The 23607-nt window shown below is 34.0% G+C and overlaps 6 protein-coding genes across 6 annotated transcripts; 4 read left to right on the plus strand and 2 right to left on the minus strand.

Moving 5' to 3' along the window:
* Nucleotides 1-30: 30 nt before the first annotated feature.
* On the plus strand, nt 31-3808 carry LOC110619818 (CTL-like protein DDB_G0274487). Its single transcript, XM_021763382.2, has 5 exons — nt 31-442; nt 551-853; nt 1281-2192; nt 2868-3101; nt 3257-3808. Exons 1-5 carry the CDS (start codon nt 425-427, stop codon nt 3380-3382), a joined length of 1593 nt encoding a protein of 530 aa, XP_021619074.1. The 5' UTR covers nt 31-424; the 3' UTR covers nt 3383-3808.
* A 2375-nt stretch (nt 3809-6183) lies between these two features.
* On the minus strand, nt 6184-7844 carry LOC110619819 (N-terminal acetyltransferase A complex catalytic subunit NAA10). Its single transcript, XM_021763383.2, has 2 exons — nt 7401-7844; nt 6184-6696 (listed from the first exon to the last, which is right to left on the minus strand). The coding sequence occupies exons 1-2, from the start codon at nt 7698-7700 to the stop codon at nt 6397-6399; spliced, it is 600 nt and encodes a 199-aa protein (XP_021619075.1). The 5' UTR covers nt 7701-7844; the 3' UTR covers nt 6184-6396.
* Nucleotides 7845-8162: 318 nt separating this feature from the next.
* LOC110618498 (F-box/WD-40 repeat-containing protein At3g52030) lies at nt 8163-12201 on the minus strand. The gene is made up of 9 exons (XM_021761636.2): nt 11882-12201; nt 11560-11766; nt 11199-11253; nt 10654-10752; nt 10461-10564; nt 10213-10302; nt 9695-9834; nt 9331-9415; nt 8163-8607 (listed from the first exon to the last, which is right to left on the minus strand). The coding sequence occupies exons 1-9, from the start codon at nt 12037-12039 to the stop codon at nt 8244-8246; spliced, it is 1302 nt and encodes a 433-aa protein (XP_021617328.1). The 5' UTR covers nt 12040-12201; the 3' UTR covers nt 8163-8243.
* Nucleotides 12202-13797: 1596 nt separating this feature from the next.
* On the plus strand, nt 13798-15009 carry LOC110619557 (F-box protein CPR1). Its single transcript, XM_021763068.1, has one exon. It carries the CDS (start codon nt 13798-13800, stop codon nt 15007-15009), a length of 1212 nt encoding a protein of 403 aa, XP_021618760.1.
* A 1945-nt stretch (nt 15010-16954) lies between these two features.
* Nucleotides 16955-19160, plus strand: LOC110618411 (F-box protein CPR1). Its single transcript, XM_021761538.2, has one exon. The coding sequence runs from the start codon at nt 17730-17732 to the stop codon at nt 18972-18974; it is 1245 nt and encodes a 414-aa protein (XP_021617230.1). The 5' UTR covers nt 16955-17729; the 3' UTR covers nt 18975-19160.
* Nucleotides 19161-20811: 1651 nt separating this feature from the next.
* Nucleotides 20812-22337, plus strand: LOC110619810 (F-box protein CPR1). Its single transcript, XM_021763367.2, has one exon. It carries the CDS (start codon nt 21022-21024, stop codon nt 22249-22251), a length of 1230 nt encoding a protein of 409 aa, XP_021619059.1. The 5' UTR covers nt 20812-21021; the 3' UTR covers nt 22252-22337.
* The last annotated feature ends 1270 nt before the right edge of the window (nt 22338-23607 follow it).

The following is a 23607-nucleotide window of genomic DNA, read 5'->3' on the forward strand; positions in this document are numbered from 1 at the left end:
TTTCTTTCTGAAAAGTCAATATCAATCACCTCATCATCTCTCATCCCATCAAACTCAAATCTCTACCGTTGGTAATGATCACATAACTCATTCTATCGTGTACCTTATAAACACAGAGTCAAAACTCCAACTTGCACGTGCTCTGTTCTTTACTCAGAGGCACGCACGGCAGTTTCCTCCTAATTCCATTGGTACGTGACTTACAAGCGGTGTACTTGTGCGTTGTTCTTGTGTGTTCTAAAAATATAAATTTTTTTTAAAAAAAAAACACAACATAAAGACGTTAGTCACCGCTGCTATGAACAACACACAACACAAGACGAGCACGAACGAAACGTACAAAATCTAACAACGGTTTTCATACATCACCACCGCTAAAGCCGCCGCCGCCACCACCGCCACTAGAAACACCACCAACGACGAAATGGCTGTTACGCAACCTGTAAGAGAAGCAAAAATAGTGAAAATTTCTTTATCTTTGCTCTTTATTTAGTTTCCTTTCTCTTTCAATGCGTCAGCTAGTAACAGTTCAAAGAATTTGTTTGTTCAGGGGCTGGAGAAGGAGAGTGAATTAACAGAAAAGGAGGAAGAAGTAGAACGGAAAAATGAAGGAAATGAGGGGAAAAAAGAGCCAAAGGGGGAGAGAGATTTGGAGAAAGGAGAGATAAGTTTTAAACAAAAGGTGATGGAGAGTAATAACGTTAATGATGAAGATCAGAGAAATTATCAAGAATCTATGCTGCAGAGATTGAACCCATCAAATCCTTTGAGAATCGTAATCAATAGTTCTACTAGAGTTGCTACTGCTTCTCCTTCCCAGACTTCTCTGCCTCTCTCTGCACCAACCCCACAAGTAATTTGAGTTTCTTGCTTCTGGGATCAAACAAAGATAGTTTCAGCTCCCCATTTTATTTTATTTCATTTTTATTTCTTTTCTCGAAAAGGATTATGTTTTCTTATTTTGCATTTTTAAAAATTTTTGGGGTTGACAAGTGTTTTATCAATTGTTTTCACCATATAACTTATTTTTTATTACTTAATTTTAATTTAAAAAAATAAAATATATTAACAAATTTAAATACAAGTTGTAATAATATCATCACAATGTGGAAAATGAGTTTTTCTTTTCCATTCCTTGATCAGGAAAATAGTTTCAATTGACTAAATTTTCTAGATGTGATGAAAAAAATGTGAAAAATATTTTGTGTGAAACAAACTTGGCCTTAATTTTCTAGTTACTAATCAAAAGTTTTTTTTTTTCTTTCATCTTGGGTGACCAGCCATCAATAGCAACACTCAATTCAAGAAGGTATACCAACAAAATATCTTTGTTTCTGTTTGTGCTGCACATGGTTCTAGTTTTTGGGCTTGTATGTTTTCTTGTATTCAAGGGAATTCAAGGACTTCTGGCAGCATCAGATTCTGTTAAAAGAAAAGAGAAGAGAATATTGAAGTATTTCCTCCCTCAAGTTGAAGTGGCATCTCTATTGAGCATTGCTCTTGCTTTGGCATGGCAAAAGGCAATTAGAGTATGGCCTAGATTCATGGTTCATTTCATATTATGGTGCTCTTTTTTCTTGTCACTATCAGCTGGAATTCTCTTAATTTGCTTCCAAAAGGCTCCCACTGATGGTGTTGGAATTTGTCTTATTGTCTTTGCAATTGGTAATGGCTTATATGCTTGTTGGGTTTATCAAAAAATCAAGTTTAGTACTAAAGTCTTGATTAAATCGCTTGAATCAGTTCGAAAATTTGGTGATTTGAATCACCCAACTTATTGGGTTCTTGGGGTTGGATTCCTATGGATGTCTATGTGGATTTTAGCACTGATTGGAGCTTTGAATTTCTACTTTCCACCATTGACAATTATTGCATTAGTATTGAGCTTGGCTTGGACTGCTGAGGTTATGAGGAATGTGGTTAATTTGACAGTTAGTAGGGTAATCTCTCTGTATTACCTCAGAGGAATGCAAGCTAATACTAAATTTTGTTTCCAAAGAGCTGTAACTCGGAATCTGGGAAGTGCTTGTCTAGGTTCTCTATTTGTGCCAGCAATTGAAGCACTGAGAATCGTTGCTCGCGCTCTGAATTTGCTCGAGGGAGAGGATGAATTCATGTTTTCTTGTGCTCATTGCTGTCTTGGAACTATAGAGTCCATCTTCAGACATGGCAATGGCTGGGCCTTTGTACAGGTAATGCCTAAACTTTCTTTCCTTTTGTTGACTGGTGAGACTTTTCCAAGATACTTAGTTGCTTAAATCTTAGTTGATATTTTGTTTAGAATATATTTTTTTGCTGTTGACGTAATGATACAATGGTTAGTTAGCTGATCATGATACATTTCACCGTACCTCAACCATATTTTCTTACTCGTGAGAGTTGCTAAACTCTCTTTGTAATTTATGTAATCAACCTCACTTTGGCTATATATTGAATGAATCATCATCTCTCACGTAGGAGGAGAGAGTTAGAGAAATTCTACTGAGATTGCTCTGTTTTTTCTCAATTCTGTTACTAGTTTTAGATATTTGTTTTCGATTCTAAATATTTATTTTCAGTATTCAGATAATATATTCTCTACTCCAACTCTCAGCTGGTATATGAACATCACTGAGTTTCCCAAGTAGAGCAAAAGATGTAATCTTAATATGACTTTCCAGTTACTAGTCCTTTTCAGCAAGTTGAAAAGTTTACATGAATTTCTTCCTTGGAAGATTCAAACTTGTTGCCACTTCTTTTTCAGGATATTCACTCCTTTTTACTAGGGATTGCACTAGAGGATTTGTGGCTTGTTCTAAATTTTTCATTGCTTTGACAGTTTTTGGTCAGGCAAATGGCTAATGTATCCTTCAAACTATTTGTTGCAGATAGCTGCATATGGAAAATGTTTTGTTCAGGCATCACAAGACACTTGGGCACTGTTTCAAAGACAAGACATGGTAACAATTGTTGACTCTGACATTACCAGCTCAATTTTTTTCCTTGCTGGAATTTGCAGTGCCTGCACTTGTGTCATTGTTGTAGCCGCTTGGACTGCTAAAGTGCATGAGCCCTTCACAGCTACCATCTCCCTTCTGGCATTCTTCATTGGATACCTCATGGTTGGTAGCCCTTATGCCTAAAAATAAAAAAAAATTAAAAAAAAACTTTATTTTATTAATAGTCTCTGTTTAGATCATGTGGCCAATTGGGTATTTTATAATCTTTTGTGAAGAATCTTTATCAGTCAGATCTTTGATTCATTAACAATTTGCAGACTAGAATTGCCATGGCACTGCCACATGCTTGTGTGAGCTGCTACTATGTTTGCTATGCAGAAAATCCTGAGAACAGATTGTTTGATAAAACCATCAAAGATCACCAGAACTTGACGAAATCCTGAGGCAAGATTTTTCCAGGAAAAACACAAGCTATATGAGGCCACAGCTTGAACATACTGTAAAAAATGAACCATGGCTATGGTCACCTTTCAATGAGGGGTCCAAGGATCCTGGATTCAAGCCAATCAAGCTACAGGTAAATTTATCCTTTAATGGAAGGTGGACCTTCAATGTAAAACTCAACTTTTATTGGATGATCTTGATCTGGGTAGGACTTTTATGGAGAGCAGACTGGGATTCAAACCAAGAAAGCTACATGTTTCTATTCTACCCTTCTGTGTCATTTTGCATATACTTTAGGATTTTTCTTAGTTAAAAGCTCCTTAGTTCAGTTTTAGTATCTGTTTTGCAATCTTTGAAGCTTGCATCTCCATGAGTTGTGTATTGTAATAGACACTTTCTTCCTTTTATCTTTGTTAAGAAATTAGAATATGGGTTTTGGGTTTACTACAATAATATTTTAAGAGAGGCTTGGTGTTAGGTTTGCACGGATTGAAATAAAATAATACAAATAAAGAGATGGGCTTTGATAGCAATGTGGGAAATGGGAATAAGCCAGTGCCCACTTGTGGTTTAATATGAAATGGTAAATGTCTACGAACCAACAATTTCAGTCCGCAACTGAACCAAAACCAACCCGTTACCTCATCTCACCAACCCTGGAAAGCTAAGTACATCCCATGAACGTCTCTCCCAAGAAGAAGGCCAAAAGGGGTAGGCACCTTTTCCTTTTCCTTTTTCCCCTTTCCTCTTCTCTCTCTTTTTTTAGCTATCTTTTGGTCTTACTAGTGTAGATTGGAGAATTGAAGGGATGGAATAATTTTTGTTAAGGTTCTTTTAACATTTTATTTGACAACTTTTTTTGCCAAAGTCATTGTTTTGTGTTAATTAAAATAATTTAATTTATCTTCCTTTATTTTATTAAAATTATAAAATATCAAGTTGAGCTTCTTCATCTATTTACCATGAAATTCAACACCTGATTTATGGATCTACCTTGGGCATGGGTCATGGCCCCTAAAAATTTCAAATTATGTATAGATATTTAAGTAGTTTTATTTATAGCAGAAAAAATTATTATTAGATTTTTATATATTAAAAAATTTATTAATTAATTATTATTTCAAAATTATTTAATTAAAATATTTTATAAAATTAAATTTTTTAATTTTTTTATTAAGTAAATTTTTGTTCGCTTTTAATATTATTTAGTTCATTTAATTTTAGTTGTTCATTTTATTTTGTTTCCTTATTTTTTATTTTTTTAATCTAAAAAAATTATTTTTCATCTTTAAAATTTCAACTCCACTACATAAATTTTTTTAAAATTATTCAGTCATTGCATAATTTAATTTCATAAGCTATTTTTATTATTAAAAAGTAATTATTTCACTTAATTAGTTTTTAAAGTATTTATATAATTGAAATTATTTATTAAACTATTTAAATTTAGAGAAATAAATTTTAAATTTTTATAAATACAAATATTTATGAGTAATATTTTATTAATTAATGAATTTTATGGATGGTTTAAATTTAAAAAATATAAATTTAATGGATAATAGATTAGATAATTTAAATTTAAAAATACTTAAATATAAATAAGTATTATTTTTATAGATAATATATTAGATTATTTAAATTTAAGAAAAATAAAAAAGAAAAAATATTGTTTCTGCCAATGGATTAAATAATTTAATTTAAAATTTTTTTATAGTATATATTATATTACATTTTTATGTTATATTATTTTTTTATAAATTTATATATTAGTGGAAATAATTCTTTTATAATAAATATTATTAAAAATCGATTTCATGATAAAATTAAAAAATAAGCTGCTCGCAAGCGCGATAGCTAATCCAGCAAGCCATAAAAGAAAAGCGGAGATAAGGGAAAGGAAAGGCAACGAACGCATAAGCACACGAGTACTTAGTAGACTTATTGGTTGGATGCTTCTTGACGGCTCTCTAGTAAGCTCCAGCTATGGATAGTTCGAGGAAGGTGATCCCCTATCAATACCATTAAAGGGAGAAGTCGTGAATAACTAAAACGAACTGCGGCAGAATAGGAGCCAGTTGATTATTGACTTATATTGAAATTGATTATGGACTTATATTAAAAGTATATGAATAAACATTAAAACTAAATTATTAATATTATTTTAATTAATAAAAAATTATAATTTAATTATAATATTTTATTAATTTTTTTATAAATTTTTTAAATATATATTTATTTTATATATTTTATTTTCCATGTTATATTTCCATTCACAAAATTTACATCTCATAATTTATTCACAGTTGTACTTCACTTATCAAAATTTTTTTTAACAAACGATTTTGCATGTACTTTACTATATAGCTATTTCTTTAAGTAATTCAAGTTCTCTTATTTGCAAACCAAAAGATTTGATTGCCCTTTTGTTTCTTGAAAGGAAACTTCAATATGGCTTCGATTAAATGGGGAGAGAAAAAAATGACATAAGCAACAAGAAAAGGGAGGAGACAAAAAACTTCCTGTGAATGCAAGTCCCAAATTAGCTGAAATTGATGCATCAAACAGCAAGAAAATCCGACACAAACATGTCGATCTCTCACAAATCCAAACTATTTGATTTACTTAAAAATAAATAAAGAGTTAAAAAAAAATATTTTGATTTGGATTAAAAGCAGGAGACATGTCAATCAAAATCAAGGCAAAAACGCAGGAGGATGGGAATAAGAATAAATCAAACGTAGCATGGCCTAACAATAGACATTGAATAAAACTATCAATAAAAAAAAAATCAAAGAAAATATTGGCACAAAAAATGTACTAGCTAAGAAGAAGATGCAACAACCATTATACAACGATGTTCATCACAATATATGGAGAAGAGATGACAGAAATAGCTATGCAAATCCAGGTTTTTCAGTGCATTACCAGCATAAACAAACCACAATACTGGCTACAATCTGAGTCGCATAACAAAAGGGCATTGGCTTGTTCTTCATACACTGTTTTTTCAGCATCACCCTGCTTTTGATTCTGATTTTGCACTAGCTTTTGCCTCTGATTTTGGGTCTGGTCTTGCTTCCAGAGACTTGGTGTCACCTCCACAACACCCACCACCATGATGATGATGATGATGTCCGTGATGATGAATCTGTTTCCCCTTAAGCTGTTTCCGCATATCATAAGCATCCTCTCCATCTGCATAATACTTTGCCTCCACATCATGAATCTTATAGCCCAATGTTTCTGTGTAAAGATTGAATGCTGCCCGATTGCTCTTCCTAACATGCAGTGAAACATACTCTGCACCAAACACCTGTTCCAAATACATTGGTGATGAGATACAAACCCAAAACTCATTTTCACACTAATCCTTTATTCCTTTTTCTCTTACAGTTGCTCTTGTCAGACATTTTTCAAACAAAATTCTGATTATGTGCCACACAAAATCAACTACTTAAGTGCACATTGGCAATATGGAATTACTCATTCTGCCTGTTGAAGTGAAGAATTGGTTCAGAACTTATTTTTAGAAACAAGATAGTTCAGTAAAACCAGTCATATGAGAGCTTAATATCATCTACTTTTGTCACATCCAAATCTCCTAATAGTGCATTATGGACCTAAAGGTAGCCTGATACATATTTTGCATAATGATGCTCTTTCCTTCAGGAATAATTACCGAGTAAAATTCAACTGCAGATGTGTAAATGAAGCAAATCAAAATCAATTCCTCAATCAAAATATATAGCTATCTATTCAATCCCAAATATAATTTAAACCAAACACATCAAACAACGAATCCAATTGAATTCCACAAAATTTGTGAAACATAAAAGTTGATTTTAACGACTGTTATCCTTCCAAACTGGCTCATAAACTGTAGCATCCATAAAAAAAAATCAGTAATTTTCTTAAAAAGCTTAAAAAAGCAGAGAATTTCATGCATTTCTCGAGCATTAAGGGTGAAATCAAATCCCTAATTCAATATTTTCACAATAACTAAGCATAATACTCAACCTGTTCCATGGCGGTCTGGGCAGCGCTCATAAGCTTAGTGGCGAGGCCCAACTTCCGATGGGTGCGGAGGACGGCGAGAGAGGTGATATGACCGTGACACTCGTTAGATTCTTCCTCCATCTTGGCTAAGACGTAGCCGACGATGCGGCCGTTGTAGTCTTCGGCGACATAGAGAAGCTGCGGCCAGGAGAGGATGTGGTAGAAATAATACTTCATCTGGTAGTTTTCCGGTAAACATAGCAGATTACAGGCTTGCATAGCCAGCAGATCATCTATTGTTGCCTTCCTTATGCACACCATGCTTGGATTACTGGTTTTCTCAAGCTCTTTTCCGGGCTTAGGGTTAGGTTTTTACGCTTTGAGGACTGGAGGAGTCTGGTTTTTTGCGAGAAAACGAGGGATGATTCAGTGTGGTGCGGGCGTATGTGATGGTAGTTAGACAGGAGCTTGGTCCACCGTGAACTTAGAATACTTTTATATATAATTTATTAGAATTATTAATTTGATTTTAAATTAAAATTTATTATTTAAGAAATAAAATAAAAACTTACAGAAAATTTTATCATTAAATTATAATTAAATCTAAATAAAACTGAAATTGGAATAGAAAATTTCACCATTTTGCCAATAGATTTTGAGAATATTAAAGTCATGGAGATTTAGTTTAATTATTTTTATTATTTAAACCACATGTTTTAAGTTTAAAATTTATACTACACAATTATTTAAAGTTATGCTAAATAAATTAATAGCATTTTAATATTGCTAATCAAAGATAATTGCAAAAGAAAAGGAAAATTACACTGTTCTACTCATTAGTCTATTAATCAAATGCTATTTCTCTCATTTCTTGAACTTCCACAATCTGATTTCCTTGCTATTATGTGTAGTGACCACCTTCTTCATCCCAACAGCCAAGCATGTGATGGAAGGTCTAACGCTTCGAGGAATTTGGTCGATGTTGGCATCAACAGAGAGCTTTTTCCCTCTTCTTCTTTTGATTTCTCCATGTGCATAATTAGAGGAGCTTGATGAGGCATCATGGTCCATAACATAGCTTGAGAGAACCTCACCAGAGTCCTGATCCAGTATTCGTAGCACGCCATCTATTCCTCCGACTACCAATGTCGATTTGTCATTGCTCAGATGCTGTAAAGAATATACAACGTTTGGACTCACTCGCGTCTCCCATAATCGTCTCATCATCCTGCAAGGAAGGAAAGAATAAGAAAACTATTAATTGCAATCCCTGGCAGGATCCCATACAAGGAACATACTATATGCCATAGTTGTTGCAGTACATGTAATTATCCTTCAGTTTTTTTATTAATAACTCAATAATGCAAGCATAATATCAATTATACAGCACCTGAGTTTTTATAATCAAAGCATAAAGAAGAAAAGTTTGATATTCACTCTTGCAGTCCTGCTATAAACTTGTTATAATGCTGGAGAAGTCCAAGAACCTAAATCACAGCATCGCTGGAAGCCTACTCAGTTCATGCATTGATGCAACAGTGCACCAAAACCAATGCATTAACAGTACCATGAAGCCGGAGAAAGAAAAAAAAGATTTGAAAAAAGAAGTGAACTTGTCCTACTGAACATTATAAAGAAAGACTGCTAAAAAACTAGCCAGGTTCAGAATGGTTGGTGTTCTAACCATCCAAAAATCGTCATCTCAACTCTGGCAGAAACATCCCTTTAAGGTGCCAAGCTTGGTATCTAGGAATTTAATGATGGGTACAACCTATATTTTGCTGCTGCCACATCAGTTGCCTTCTCACAGTACAAATAGCTGGAGAAGTGCTATATTAGCTGAAGCCTAATGCTACCGCAACTAATATATGTGGAGGAATGAAACATACAACTAATGATGCTAACAGAAAATATTTGGATCATGCCAAAGAATGAACTAGGAATTGTATACCTGAGGTCCCAGCAAGATGTATATCCAGCTGTTGTTCCTGCAAAGACTAGATGAGACCGGGGGTTGAAACACAGTGTCTTTATTCCTGTAACATGACATTGAATTAGAAATAAGTAACTTACAACACGTGCTGCCTCATCAATTAAACAGAAAGGGACATTTATTATGTCTCAAACTGGCTCACTAAGAAACCATAAGAATGCCACATTTTTTTTCTCAAGAATATCTTATATCCGTGTATCGGAGATAAGAAAGCGATTACTTAGAAGAGAAAAGATCCAAACATCTGCAGAAATTGTAAAAGCAGATGACCAGAATGCATTTTATACTTGAAGAAATATTGGTAGAGAGAAACCAATACAACCTGTGGAATCAGTGGGTCTTAGTGTAGTTTTCCACTGATCAGATGAATAACCAGATACTGTGATCCTTCCCAGCGAGGAACCACTAAGAATTAACTGATCATCACCCAAAGATAAGCAAGTTACAGGCTCTGGATGCATCCTGCAATTAGGAGAAGAAAACAAAAACCAAATGGAATCCATAAAAAAAACCCAGCATAAATGCAAGAAATCATGTTCAAACATAACAAAAACCAATGATATACTGTTCTCTTTTACAGGGAAATCTTTTTAAAGAAAAATTTATTAACTTGCCAGTGTCTATTCAATTCATGCGCACCTCCAGAAACTAATGTGTTTCCAATCATTAGAAAGACTTAATAGTCTGACTATGCCACTACAAACCACTTTCCATTGTATTTTCATTTATGTACTCTTGAAAATATCTTTATTATTCATAATTTCATACGGCAGTGGAAAGGATTATATAGACAGGGAGAGCGAGAGAGAACGAGAGGAAGAGAATTTTAGCCATACCCACCTAATAATTTTAGAACATTTCCTACTGTACATGTCAAAAACACGAACTGTACCATCCTCACATCCAACAACAGCTTCCGGATCAAGGTAACTGGAATACAAGATATAGATCAAATTAGTTTGAGTCAAAACAACACAACCTCGTGCAAAATTGAAGTCTCACAACAAAATAATGATATAAATGAACTTCACATCCACTAATATACAATGAAAGAAAGTTTAACATAATAAGAAAATCTGCATGTTTACCGCATGCATAGACCCTTCATAAATGTGCCTTGATGAGAAGGAAATGTGCTCATCCGCCCGTTGCGCCTCCATAAGCATAGCCGTGTGCCAACCAAACCAACAATCTACAAGAAGCAAAAGATAAAAGAAGTACATCAAGTCAAGGCCTCTCGACATGGATTCTTTATAGTAATGACATACTTCTAGTAGTTACCTTGCTCTCATCGAAATCAAAGTCAACTAAGGGGCATGCATCTGGGAGAGAGTATTCCTCAACACATTTGTAGCTTTCTAATGACCAAAGACGCATAACCTACCATAATTGCTATGCAAACATTAGAAAGATTGTAATATACATCAGATATCATATAATTTATCGAGGATAACATAAGAGATATGCCATGAAAAAATCAAATGAAAAAAGAAAAGTTTCTCAAGCCATTTAGCCAGCAAGTATTTAGGAAAATTTTTCATGACCTAAAACATGATAAATGAAACTTGAGGATTTGTGACATTCTCATAATTAACCTGAAAAATCAGAAAAGTAGCTCAATACCACTGTTAAAAGAAAAGAAAGTTCAGTGAAAAATAAAGCAGAAAAAACCAACAAAGATGAAAAAGCAAGAAAACCAAGAGAAGCAGGTGACTAGATTTTCAGGTAGAGAATCTATTTCAATTCAAGAACAAACAGCAAATGCGAAATCAAATTCGGAACACAGAGCATCAGAAACCACCACACTCTGTTAAAAGGGAAAATACCTTATCCCCTACACCAGTAAGAATCAAGCCCATCCTCATACGGCACTGGTCAACCCTAATAGAAATCAAGGTTAGAGAATAACATATAAAAGCTGCACACTACTGCGTGCACCAAAACCCAACAAGAAAACCCAGATAAAATAACAATTTATAATTTAAAAAGATAAAAAAAAAAGCTTTCATGATACTTTCATAACAGGTATAATAGTTCTATCCACATAAAGAAACGTCAGAAGTTTATAAAATATTGATGCAAATACTATCCTATTAACTTAATGACATGAATTCTGTCCAACTCACAGCTAGCTAACAAGCAAGCAAACAAGATACTGAATAGAAAAAAGAGAAGTTTAGTAATTACCTAGCGGAATGGGCTGTCCATTGATCAATATGGATAGAAGAAGCTTTGAGTAAAGCTCGCCTATGATGGTCCATAGCTAGCTCCTCCAGATACCTACTCAATGATTCCTCTAAACCACTAGAACTATTCGAAAATCCAACAGAATTCTCCTTCATCTGCTTCAAATAAAGCACTTGAAGTAGCTTTGATCTTTTGATTATCGCATTCCTTTAAAGAGAGAAAAAAAAAAAAAAAAAAAGAACTGATATGTCATTAAAAAAAAATCGAATTACCGAATTACTTTACGAATATCAGGGAACAGAGAGAAAGCAAATAGAATTACCAGGATTTGCAAACGGCAGAACAACGGACGAGATCAAAAAAGCCGAGAAATGAGAAGATGATGCAGAGGATATCATGGTCCAATAAATGAATTGCAGTAGGACCTCTCCAGCTCCTCTTCTTCGCCGACAACCGGTTGCCTGACGGAGTCGGGCCCATTATTGCCTCGTTTCGAGGAGGTTTTCTGGCGCCCCAGTGACGCGCAAGAAACTGTGTGGCAGATGAGGAGGGGGGGGGGAGAGGGAGAAAAAGACGTTTATGTTTCCTTCCTGCTCGGTGCTCCACCGCAATGGAGCACTGTTGGTGGCTACTAAACGGCGACGTCTGACTTAAACATTTCACTTCTTGTTTTTCTCTCTCTACGAATCGCAGCTTTGAAAATTCAACAACTATTTACAAATTATTATTTATATTATATAACCGTCACTCATAGCAAAACTTATTATCGTAAAGATTTAATTTTTCACTAAAAGGCATAGCATGATCACTTTCTTTGCATATTTTTAAATTTTTAATTTATTTTTAAAAAATATTACTTATTAAAAAGAATAATTATATGTTAGAATACAATTTTCAAAAAAATTGAATATAATTTATATATTATTAAAGTTATAATATTTATATATTCAAATACAAAAATAAAAAGTTATATATATATTTACATGTAAAGTGTATTGCATTAAAAGTTGTATGGGCTAATAGTACAGAAAAGACTCAATTCCCATAAACAAAAACCCTATATTCAACCCCAAAGCTCAGTCTACTGCATAGGCCAACAACTCGAAGTCTCTATTGCCTAGGCAAACTACCACCTCCACCTCATCCGCAGACCAAAGATGAAGCAAAAAGAATCCTATTCACATGCTTAAAAAGCGAAACAAGTACGAAAATTTTTTAAAATAAAATAAAATATAGACATGCATTACCTCAAATAAAAAAAAAGACACCAAAACAACTCACGCTAAACTCAACACACTATCATACAAAACTACCACAAATTGAAACGTAAGTCAAACACCATTTAGAGAAAGGGAATATGATATAGTTCACATCTCTCAATATTTAACGAGAGTAATAGCTTTCAGACATAGTAATTCAGGTTTTTGAGATACAATCGTTAATTAATCGTATATCTCTAAATATTTAACGAGAGAAAGTAATAATTATCATATATACATAGTTTTTTAGATGCAATCATTAACTCACAATATACTAATTATCAAACGTAGTGACACAGTCTTCAAAATGCAATCGTTAACTTACAATATGCCTTCTTATGAGTAAGGATTAAAAAAATAATCATTAAAGACATATTTAAATTCAAAAACTCACTAAATAAATACTAATCTATGAGAAAATAAAAGAAATTGTACATCAACTCGATGGAGAGGAGATTTCGAGATCAAAACACTCTCTCCGTTGATGCCAACAAAATATGGATAGAGAAGTAATGAATTTGGATTATACTCCCGTCATTGATAATAATAATTTTTTTAGTTAAAAGTGATCCATTCAATTTAAAAAATTTGATTTAAATTGATTGAATTAGCAGTTTTCTTTTTATAAATAAGGGTTTTTAATAAAATTGAATCGAATTGAGGTTTAATTTCTTGTTAAACAGGTTGGGCTGGTTTGATTTTGATAACCATGGAAATTAGTGATCTAATTGTTATTTAAGTTTAAAATAGTGACTAATTTATGCTATTTATAAAAATTCAGGTACTTGATCGTAAATTACCAATTCGTTAAACTAATTGTAATTGGCTGGCCATTGCCGCCTCCAACGATAAAAAGTATAAATATGCGAGCCCGCCTTTCCTTCACAGCCGGTAATATCAACTTCTCAACAAAACAGAGCAAACGAAGCTAGCAAGAACCAAGAACGCAATTGTTTTTTCCAAGAACCAAGAACGAAAAATGTCCCATAACATTCCTCAAGACTTGCTTATAGAAATGTTATCAAGCTTTCCAGTGAAATTACTTCTCAAATGCAGGTGCGCTTGTAAAGCTTGGGACTGTTTAATCACCAATCCTTTTTTCACAGCGAAGCACCTCAAGAAAGCGGCTGCAAGAAACAGTGAACTCCTTCTCTTTAGGTATTACATCGACGGTGGAAATGAACGTTATTTGCTACACACAAATGAGTCTTTCCCTGAAAATCCTGTTGAGGAACTCCATTGCCCATTAAAGAGCTTGAATCATTTTGTTAATATAGTGGGTTCTTGTAATGGGATTTTGTGTCTATCTGATGATGTTAATGGCGTGTACACTAACAGAGCTGCTTTATGGAACCCTAGTGTTAGAAAGATTGTTACTATACCTTCTCCTAACATTACTCTTGATTCAGGTGGACAGCTTTTTCACTCACTTGGGTTTGGTTTTGATTCCAAATTAGATGATTATAAGTTGGTGAGAGTTGTGTATATGGAAGATAATAACTTTGGCATTGATATTCCGCCTTTGGTTGAGATTTACAGTTTGAGAAGGAGGTGCTGGAGATTGATTCGTCATGATCTGAAATATTTCAATACTGCGAGCGCACAGTCTGCTTTTGTGAATGGAGCTTGTCATTGGGCTGCCTATAAGCCAAAGAATGGGAATGGTGTATGCAATGTGATTGTGTCGTTTGCTTTGGGAGAAGAGGCTTTTGGGGAAATGCTAGTGCCAAAATGTTTGGTTGACAAATATCTCTTCATGGATGTTGCAGCTTTTGATGGATCACTTTTGCTGGTTCCTTTCCACGAAATGACTGGGGAAGAAGATTGGTTTTCAGTTTGGATGATGAAAAAATATGGTGATGTAGAATCCTGGATCAAACTTTTCAATATTTCACATTTGGAAGGGATACAAAGGTTAGTTGCAGTTAGGCCAAATGGTAAGTTTCTATTGGCAAAAGAAGATGGAAAGCTGGTTTTCTATGATCCAAACACTGAAGAAATATTGGATACAGGAATTTTTGGGGAACAAAACTCCTTTTATTTGGATATTTTAGTGGATAGTCTTGTTTTAGTGGGTGAATCAAATGAATTTACAGAAATCAAGGAGGAGGATGCATTTACTTCTGGTTCTGTTTCTAGTTCACTGGTGGTAAATGATAAAGCAAGTGAAGAATCAAGGGAAGAATCATAGGGAGAGTCAATTTCTACAGAATTAAACAACTCATGTGGTCAAAATCAATGGTATGAAGCAGTAGCATCTGTAATTACAAATCATTTTATGACTCCGTTTGGTATTGAAACTGCATAAATTAAAAAATAAATTTCGGTTATCCATGATTTTTAATTTTTTTTTTCATGATTTGAAAAAAAAAAAAAAAAACTCTCTAATTGGATATGAGATTCATCATCTTCAAGAAGCTTCAATGGGATCTCAATAATGTGAGGAAGCAGGTGCCTGTTGCTAATTCCTCATCTCTGAAATTGATGGAAACCAGCTCATGGAAGATAGTTTTGGATCTTTTGGAAAGCCTAGAGAATTTGCAAGTGTGGCAGGATGATGGCTATGTCAAGTGAAAACAGTGTCGTTGCTAATATTTTCATTGATATTTGTATTTTTATTTAAATATATTTAATTTGTTTTTAAAATAATTATTCATTAGTTCTATCTAAATTTTTAAAATTATTTATAAGCAATAAGCCTATAAGGGAATTTGAAATATGCATACTCAAGAAAAAGACATTTGATAGCTCTAGCATGAAGTTTGTTTTTCTGAGATTTGATATTGGTTGCAAAAACTCATGCATCCAAAAAGGTTTTGAGATTATTGTAATATGGTCGGTGATCTTCAAATTCCAACTTAAAATAGAAGATAGTAATTCAACAATGGCGCTGTGAAAACGGATTGTCTGACCCGCACAAATTCGATTTTAAAATGAATCGAGGTAAAAAATTAATTAAAAAATAGATTTTAATATTTAAATTCGGTCTAGTTCATAGTGATTTCATGGACAAAAATAGATATATTTATTTTTTTTATTTTAAAAAAATTAAATTGGAATTACAAGAAAAATTAATTAAATTCACATTACTAACTAAAATTACAAAAATTTCATGTTATTTCAATATAATAAACAAATGAAAAAAACATTATAATCTATAAATAAATTTTATTTTTATTTTTTTTTTCAATCCAACCAAAAAGTATAATTATCTATAATACATAACATATTAATAAAAATTAATATAAAAAATAATAAAAAATTTAATATTAATAACTTTCACAATTTAAAAGAAAAATAATTTAACATATAATTAAACTAAAATCTAAATAAATTCTATTAAAATCATCTAAATAACAAAATAAATTTACTAAAAACTATACGAAATAAGAAAATATCAATCAATAATTTTTTCCGCATCAACAATATTTGATCTTATTTGAATATCAATAATTTGCTCTATCTGTCCTTTTATTATCATCCTCATCTTAATTTTTATTTATAAAAAATAAAATTGATGAATAAAATATTTTATTTCGTATTTTTAAAACGAATATTTTACGGACCTGTCCAATTGGGTACGCACTATAAAAAAGTCCATTTTAAAAATGATTTTTAAATCTATTATTTAAATTCAAAAAAAAAATAAAATATCCCGGTTTATTCATAAACTCGAGCCCGTTTTGACAATATTATCCGACAGAAGTCTTTTGATATCCATACAATCTGGTTTGCACTATAAAAAAGTCCATTTTGAAAATGAGTCTCAAATCTATTATTTAAATCCAAAAAAAATAAAACATTTCGATCTATTCGCAAACTCGATCCCGTTTTAACGATACTATCCAACAGAAGTTTTTTGAAGTCTCCAAATCGTACATATATAAATGGGTAGCATCAAGGTACACAGATTTTATTTTATCCTCTTACTCTTGTTACTTTTTAATACCATTACTACTTTAAACATTAATTATGCCAAGATAGTGGAGGTATTTTCTTTGCCAACTTTCTTTCCCGGAAACAAGGTTATGATCCCAACTTTGCTTTCATTTCTTGCAGGGATAATCAAATATTTGGAACGCATTTCTTGCAGGAATAAATTCAGAGAATCTATGCTCAGAAAACCAGATCCTAGTATTAATTATGCCAAGATAGTGGAGGTATTTTCTTTGCCAACTTTCTTCACACTCCAATCCCTTTTCGAAAGTGGTCCGAATCTGTTTCTGGGCATAACTTGAAGAGATACTGTTTGAAAGAATGTCCAAGCAAGATCCACAATCTCAATCCTTCCTGAAATATTAACATTCACATAACCATTACCAACAATTTCTGCCAATGCATAAAGACCATATCATCCGGAAAGGTCGCTCAGTTTTGGTGCATTAATAGAGTCTGAATACTGTCAAAGATGGACTCATCAATCGTGTGAGCCTCAGGGATTTTGGAGAGCCACTGACAAGGGAGCTCTGGGAATATATTTTCGTTGAGCTGCAAATGAAATCTGTGTTGGTAGATGATTCAGAAACGGCCAGGTAAATCATTTGCAGCCTTCTTCTCCTTCATTTACAAATAATAATGATAATATCAAAACTGAAATCTGATTTTTTTTTTTAATTTTAGTTTTATTGTCTCTATTATGCTTGTTTATATTTGACCTTATTTTAAGTTTATATAAAAATTAGCACATTAAATTTTATTATTGCATTTAATAAATTAATTCAGCTAACCAAAAATATGGTCAGTTGGCTGTTGGCTTATTAAAAAAAAAAAAAAAAATTGAAAGTATCATATGGTCAATTTGCCATTGCCACCTCAACGTCAAGAAAATATCCAGCCCAGTATTTCCTCCAGGCCAAATATATCTCCTTCTCAAGAAAACAGAGCAGACGCAGCCAAGAACCAAGAACGCAAATGATTTTTTTCAAGAACCAAGAAAGAAAAATGCCTGATCAACTTTCTGAACAGATGCTCACAAGAATGTTTTCAAGCTTTCCGGTGAAATTACTCCTGAAATGCAGGTGCGTTTGTAAAGCTTGGGACTCTTTAATCACCAATCCTTCTTTCATAGATGAGCACCTCAAGAAAACGGCTGCAAGAAAAAGTGAACTACTTCTCTTTAGATATTATATCAACGTAGAGCTATTCAAAGGAAAGGAGCATTATTTGCTATACACAGACGAGACTTTTCCTGAAAAACCAGTTAAAGAACTCGATTGCCCATTAAAGTGCTTATCTCGTTTTATTAATATAGTGGGTTCTTGTAATGGAGTTATCTGTCTATCTGATGATTTTAGTGGCACTTACACTGATAGAGCTGCTTTATGGAACCCTAGTGTCAGAAAGATTGTTTCTATTCCTTGTGCTAATGTTACGTTTCATTCTCATGGACCCTTTTTTCACTCTCTTGGGTTTGGTTTTGATTCCAAAGCTGATGACTATAAGTTGGTGAGAGTAGCGTATATAGGAGACGAATATTTTGACTTCGTTGATATTCCTCCTTTGGTTGAGATTTTCAGTTTGAGAGAGAGGTATTGGAAAAGGGTTCATAATAATCTGAATTATGTAATCTGTGAGTGTTCAACTTCTGCTTTTGTCGATGGAGCTTGTCATTGGGTTGCCTCTGTAACAAAGAATGGAGTTAGTGTAGGCCGAGTGATTGTGTCGTTTTCTTTGGGAGATGAATTGTTTAGGGAAATGGAGTTACCAAAGTGTTTGGTTGAAGAATATATCATCATGGATGTTGCAGCGTTTGATGGATCACTTTTGCTGGTTCCTTTTATGAAAAAGAATGGGAAAGAAGATTGGTTTTCAGTTTGGATAATGAGAGAATATGGTGTTGCAAGATCTTGGACCAAACTTTTCAGCTTTTCAAAGGAGGAAAGGGTAGAAAGGTTAGTTGCATTTAGGCAAAATGGTGAGATTCTGTTGGCAAAAAGAGGTGGGAAGCTAGTTTCCTATGATCCAAACACAAAAAAAACCACTGCTACAGGAATTGTGGGCGATGCACGGTCCTTTTATTTGGATACTTTAGTGGATAGTCTTGTTTTAATAGGTGAATCAAATGAATTTACAGAGGAGGATGCATCTAGTTGTGGTTCTTGTAGTTCACTGATGGAAATTGATGAAGCAAGTGGAGAATCAACTGAAGAAGAATAGGGAGAGTGAAATTTCTACAGAATGAAGCAAATGGTGTCTGATGCAAAATCAATGGCATGCTTCTGCTAGTATGGACCAGTAAGTAGCAGAGCAGCAGCAGCGTACGTGAGTTTAGAGAAACATTTAACTAGAATAATGTTTTTGTTGTGATGTTAAGATTCATTGTTGTGATGAATGCTTCTGCACATTTATGATATTGCTGTGATGTTAAGATTCATTGTTATAGAAGAAAGTTTTTGCTGTGATGTTAAGATTCATTTTTGTGATGAAGGCTTCTGCACATCTATCATTTTGTTCTGATGTTAAAGAAGAATGTTTTTAGCTCTCAAGTTTGTGGTTTTGACTAATTTCATATTTTCATAGGGGTAGGTCTTCCATTTTTCTTCTTAATTAAACAGATGATCAACTCATTTAATTTTTTAAAGAAAAAGATGTAGATTCAAATGTATATATTCACAAGCCAATCTGGAAACTTTTATTTGATGCAATTCTTAATAAGATCCAGGACAGCAAGTGAACTAAAATTGGCCAAAGGAAGAGAATGATTCAGACAGGAAAAATGGCAAGAAGATAAATGGATCTCAGTTAAGAAAGGAAGCTTGTATAATGTATCAACCCATCCTACTCCTATCTTTGAAAGGTCTACACCATCCATTGCCAATTATTTTAATGAGAAAATACCACTCACCCATTCAATATTATCAACATTTGAACTAGAAGAAGAGACATCAAGAGACTTCAAGTTAGAGATGTTTCCAAGATTTGGAGGAAATGCACCACTAAACCCAGCATGTGATAGATTCAGATATTGCAAATTCTCCAGGAAGGGTAATAAATCGGGAATTGAGCCAGTAAATGAGTTAGAACTCAAATCTAGATATGTCAAGGACTTGAGTTTTGTGAATGAGTTACAGCTTATCCGTCAGAAGTGTTGCAGTCGACAAGATGAGCGTGTCCGCCACAAAAGAATTCTCCTGTTATCAAACAGTTGAGAAGAAGAGCAATCCAAGGAAAGGGAAACATCTCAATGGACTAGTTGCAGAGGATTTGGATTATTTTTCAGAAAAAGATTACTTGTCAGGATACTGGAAAAGCATCCAAGTCCCATTTTAAACAAGGATGAATTAAGAGACTCCATTCTCGGAAAACCAGATCCTAGTGTTAATTATGCCAAGATAGTGGAGATATTTTCTTCAGGAAAACCAGAGGAACTCCCAGCAAATAGATCATCAGAACCTGAAAAGGCTACTGGCTTACAAGAAAGTTAGACGATCAACATGTGGTGCAAGAGGCTTACAAGTTATTCAAAATCTTCAAGGGACTGATTGATTCTCGCATCTTCAACTTCAAGGATAGCACCTTCAGCTTCCTCATGGCCATTTTCTCTAACTGGACAGTAAAAAATTCACCAGGCCTGAAGGAGAAAGATCATCTAATTGAATTTTGAGTCTCTTTGCCAACTTTCTCTGTCTAACGAGATCAAAGATGCTTGTTTGTGAACCAGACGAGACGAACATACGACTTTAATTACTCCAATTCCTTTTCAAAAGTGGTCTATATCTGTTTCTGGACATAACTTGAAGAGATACTGTTTGAAAGAATGTCCAAGCAAGATCCACAATCTCAATCCTTCCTGGAATATTAACATTCACAAAGCCATCACCAACAATTTCTGCCAATGCATAAAGACCATATCATCCGGAAAGGTTGCTCAGTTTAGGTGCATTGATAAAGCCATCCAGCGCCTGAATACTGTCAAAGATGGACTCATCAATCATGTGGGCCTCGGGGATTTCCTGGATGAGATAAGATACATAGCTTTCCAGAGAGCCACTGACAAGGGAGCTCTGGGAATATATTTTCGGTTTCCAGCGGTCGGTTATTAAACCAAAATAAATTTGCCAGTGCCGCCTCTAATGATAACACGTATAAATATCCTAGGCCCAGTATTTCCTCCAGAGTAAATATATCCTCTTCTCAAGAAAATAGAGCAGACCAGCAAGAACCAAGAACGCAAATAATTTTTTCCAAGAACCAAGAAAGAAAAATGCCTGATCAACTTTCTATACAGATGCTCGCAAGAATGTTTTCAAGCTTTCCGGTGAAATTACTCGTGAAATGCAGGTGCGTTTGTAAAGCTTGGGACTTTTTAATCACCGATCCTTCTTTCATAGATGAGCACCTCAAGAAAACGGCTGCAAGAAAAAGTGAACTACTTATCTTCAGGTATTATATCAACATAGCACCGTTCGAAGGAAATGAACATTATTTGCTATACAAAGACGAGAGTTTCCCTGAAAACCCAGTAGAAGAACTCGATAGCCCATTAAGGGGCTTATCTACTTTTGTTAATATAGTGGGTTCTTGTAATGGAGTTATCTGTCTATTTGATTATTTGAATCGCATGTACACTGAGAGAGCTGCTTTATGGAACCCTAGTGTCAGAAAGATTGTTTCTATTCCTTGTCCTAATGTTACGTTTGATTCTCGTGGACCCTTTTTTTACTCACTTGGGTTTGGTTTTGATTCCACAACTGATGACTATAAGTTGGTGAGAGTAGCGTATACAGGGGACGATCATTTTAATTTCGTTGATATTCCTCCTTTGGTTGAGATTTTCAGTTTGAGAGGGATGTATTGGAAAATGGTTTATAATAATCTGAATTATGTAATTTGTGGGTGTTCAACTTCTGCTTTTCTCAATGGAGCTTGTCATTGGGTCGGCTCTGCGCCAAGGAGTGCGGTTGGTGTAGGCGATGTGATCGTGTCGTTTTCTTTGGGAGATGAATTGTTCAGGGTAATGAAGATACCAAATTGTTTGGTTAACGAATATCTCTTCCTGGATGTTGCAGCGTTTGATGGATCACTTTTGCTGGTTCCTTTTATGAAAAAGAATGGGGAAGAAGATTGGTTTTCAGTTTGGATAATGAGAGAATATGGTGTTGCAAGATCTTGGACCAAACTTTTCAGTATTTCAAAGGAGGAAGGGGTAGAAAGGTTAGTTGCATTTAGGCAAAATGGCGAGGTTCTGTTGGCAAACGAAGATGGAAGGCTAGTTTCCTATGATCCAAACACAGAAAAAATCACTGCTACAGGAATTGTGGGCAGTGCACAGTCCTTTTATTTGGATACTTTAGTGGATAGTCTTGTTTTAATAGGTGAATCAAATGAATTTACAGAAATGGAGTATGCATCTAGTTGTGGTTCAGTTTCTAGTTCACTGATGGCAATTGATAGAGCAAGTGGAGAATCAACTGAAGAAGAGTGGGGAGAGTGAAATTTCTACAGAATGTAGCAAATGGTGTCTGATGCAAAATCAATGGCATGCTTCTGCTAGTATGGACCAGCAGGAGCAGCAGCAGCAGCAGCGTAAGTGAGTTTAGAGAAGCATTTAACTAGAAGAATGTTTTTGTTGTGTTGTTAAGATTCATTGTTTTAGAAGAATGTTTTTTGCTCTTAGGTTTGTGCTTTTGACTCTTGATTAAGTACACTAATTTCATATTTTCATACGGGTTGGTCTTCCATTTTTCTTCTCAATTACATAGATGATCAACTCATTTAATTTTTCAGAAGAATCTTGATTGTGTAGAAATGGACTCTCCCTATATTTCTTCAATGGTTCTCTACTTGCTTTATCAATTACCATCAGTGAACTAGAAACTGAACCACAACTAGATGCATGCTCCTCCACGATTTCTGTAAATTCATTTGATTCACCTATTAAAACAAGACTATCCACTAAAGTATCCAAATAAAAGGACTCTGCATCTCCCACAATTCCTGTAGCAGTGATTTTTTCTGTGTTTGGATCATAGGAATCTAGATTTCCATCTTCTTTTGCCAACAGAATCTCACCATTTTGCCTAAATGCAGCTAACCTTTCTACCCCTTCCTCCTTTGAAATACTGAAAAGTTTGGTCCAAGATCTTGCAACACCATATTCTCTCATTATCCAAACTGAAAACCAATCCTCTTCCCCCTTTTTTTTCCCAGAAGGAACCAGCAAAATTGATCCATCAAATGCTGCAACATCCAGGAAGAGATTCGTTAACCAAACAATTTGGTATCTTCATTACCCTGAACAATTCATCTCCCAAAGAAAACGACACAATCACATCGCCTACACCAACCCCACTCCTTGGCGCAGAGCCGACCCAATGACAAGCTCCATTGAGAAAAGCAGAAGTTGAACACCCACAAATTACATAATTCAGATTGTTACAAACCATTTTCCAATACCTCCCTCTCAAACTGAAAATCTCAACCAAAGGAGGAATATCAACGAAATTAAAATGATCGTCTCCTGTATACGCTACTCTCACCAACTTATAGTCATCAGTTGTGGAATCAAAACCAAACCCAAGTGAGTAAATCAACTGTCAGATTCTTATGGGACGAGTCAATAAATTTTAAGTTAGAAAGCCTGCCAATGGAGCTGGGAATACAATCCTGAACATCATTGTTTGATAATATAATAAATAATTGTTAAAAAAAATATAAAATGTAATATTTTATTAATATAGACAATTATTAGTTTGATTTTAACAAAAAATTTATAGACTTAAACAAAAAGGTTTAATTTAAGTTTAAAAGGTAAAAAAAAAAGAGCTTATTTAAATGTCTTAGAAATTCA

The sequence above is a fragment of the Manihot esculenta genome, chromosome 7 (genome assembly GCF_001659605.2).
Source record: "Manihot esculenta cultivar AM560-2 chromosome 7, M.esculenta_v8, whole genome shotgun sequence".
Lineage (NCBI taxonomy): Eukaryota > Viridiplantae > Streptophyta > Magnoliopsida > Malpighiales > Euphorbiaceae > Manihot > Manihot esculenta.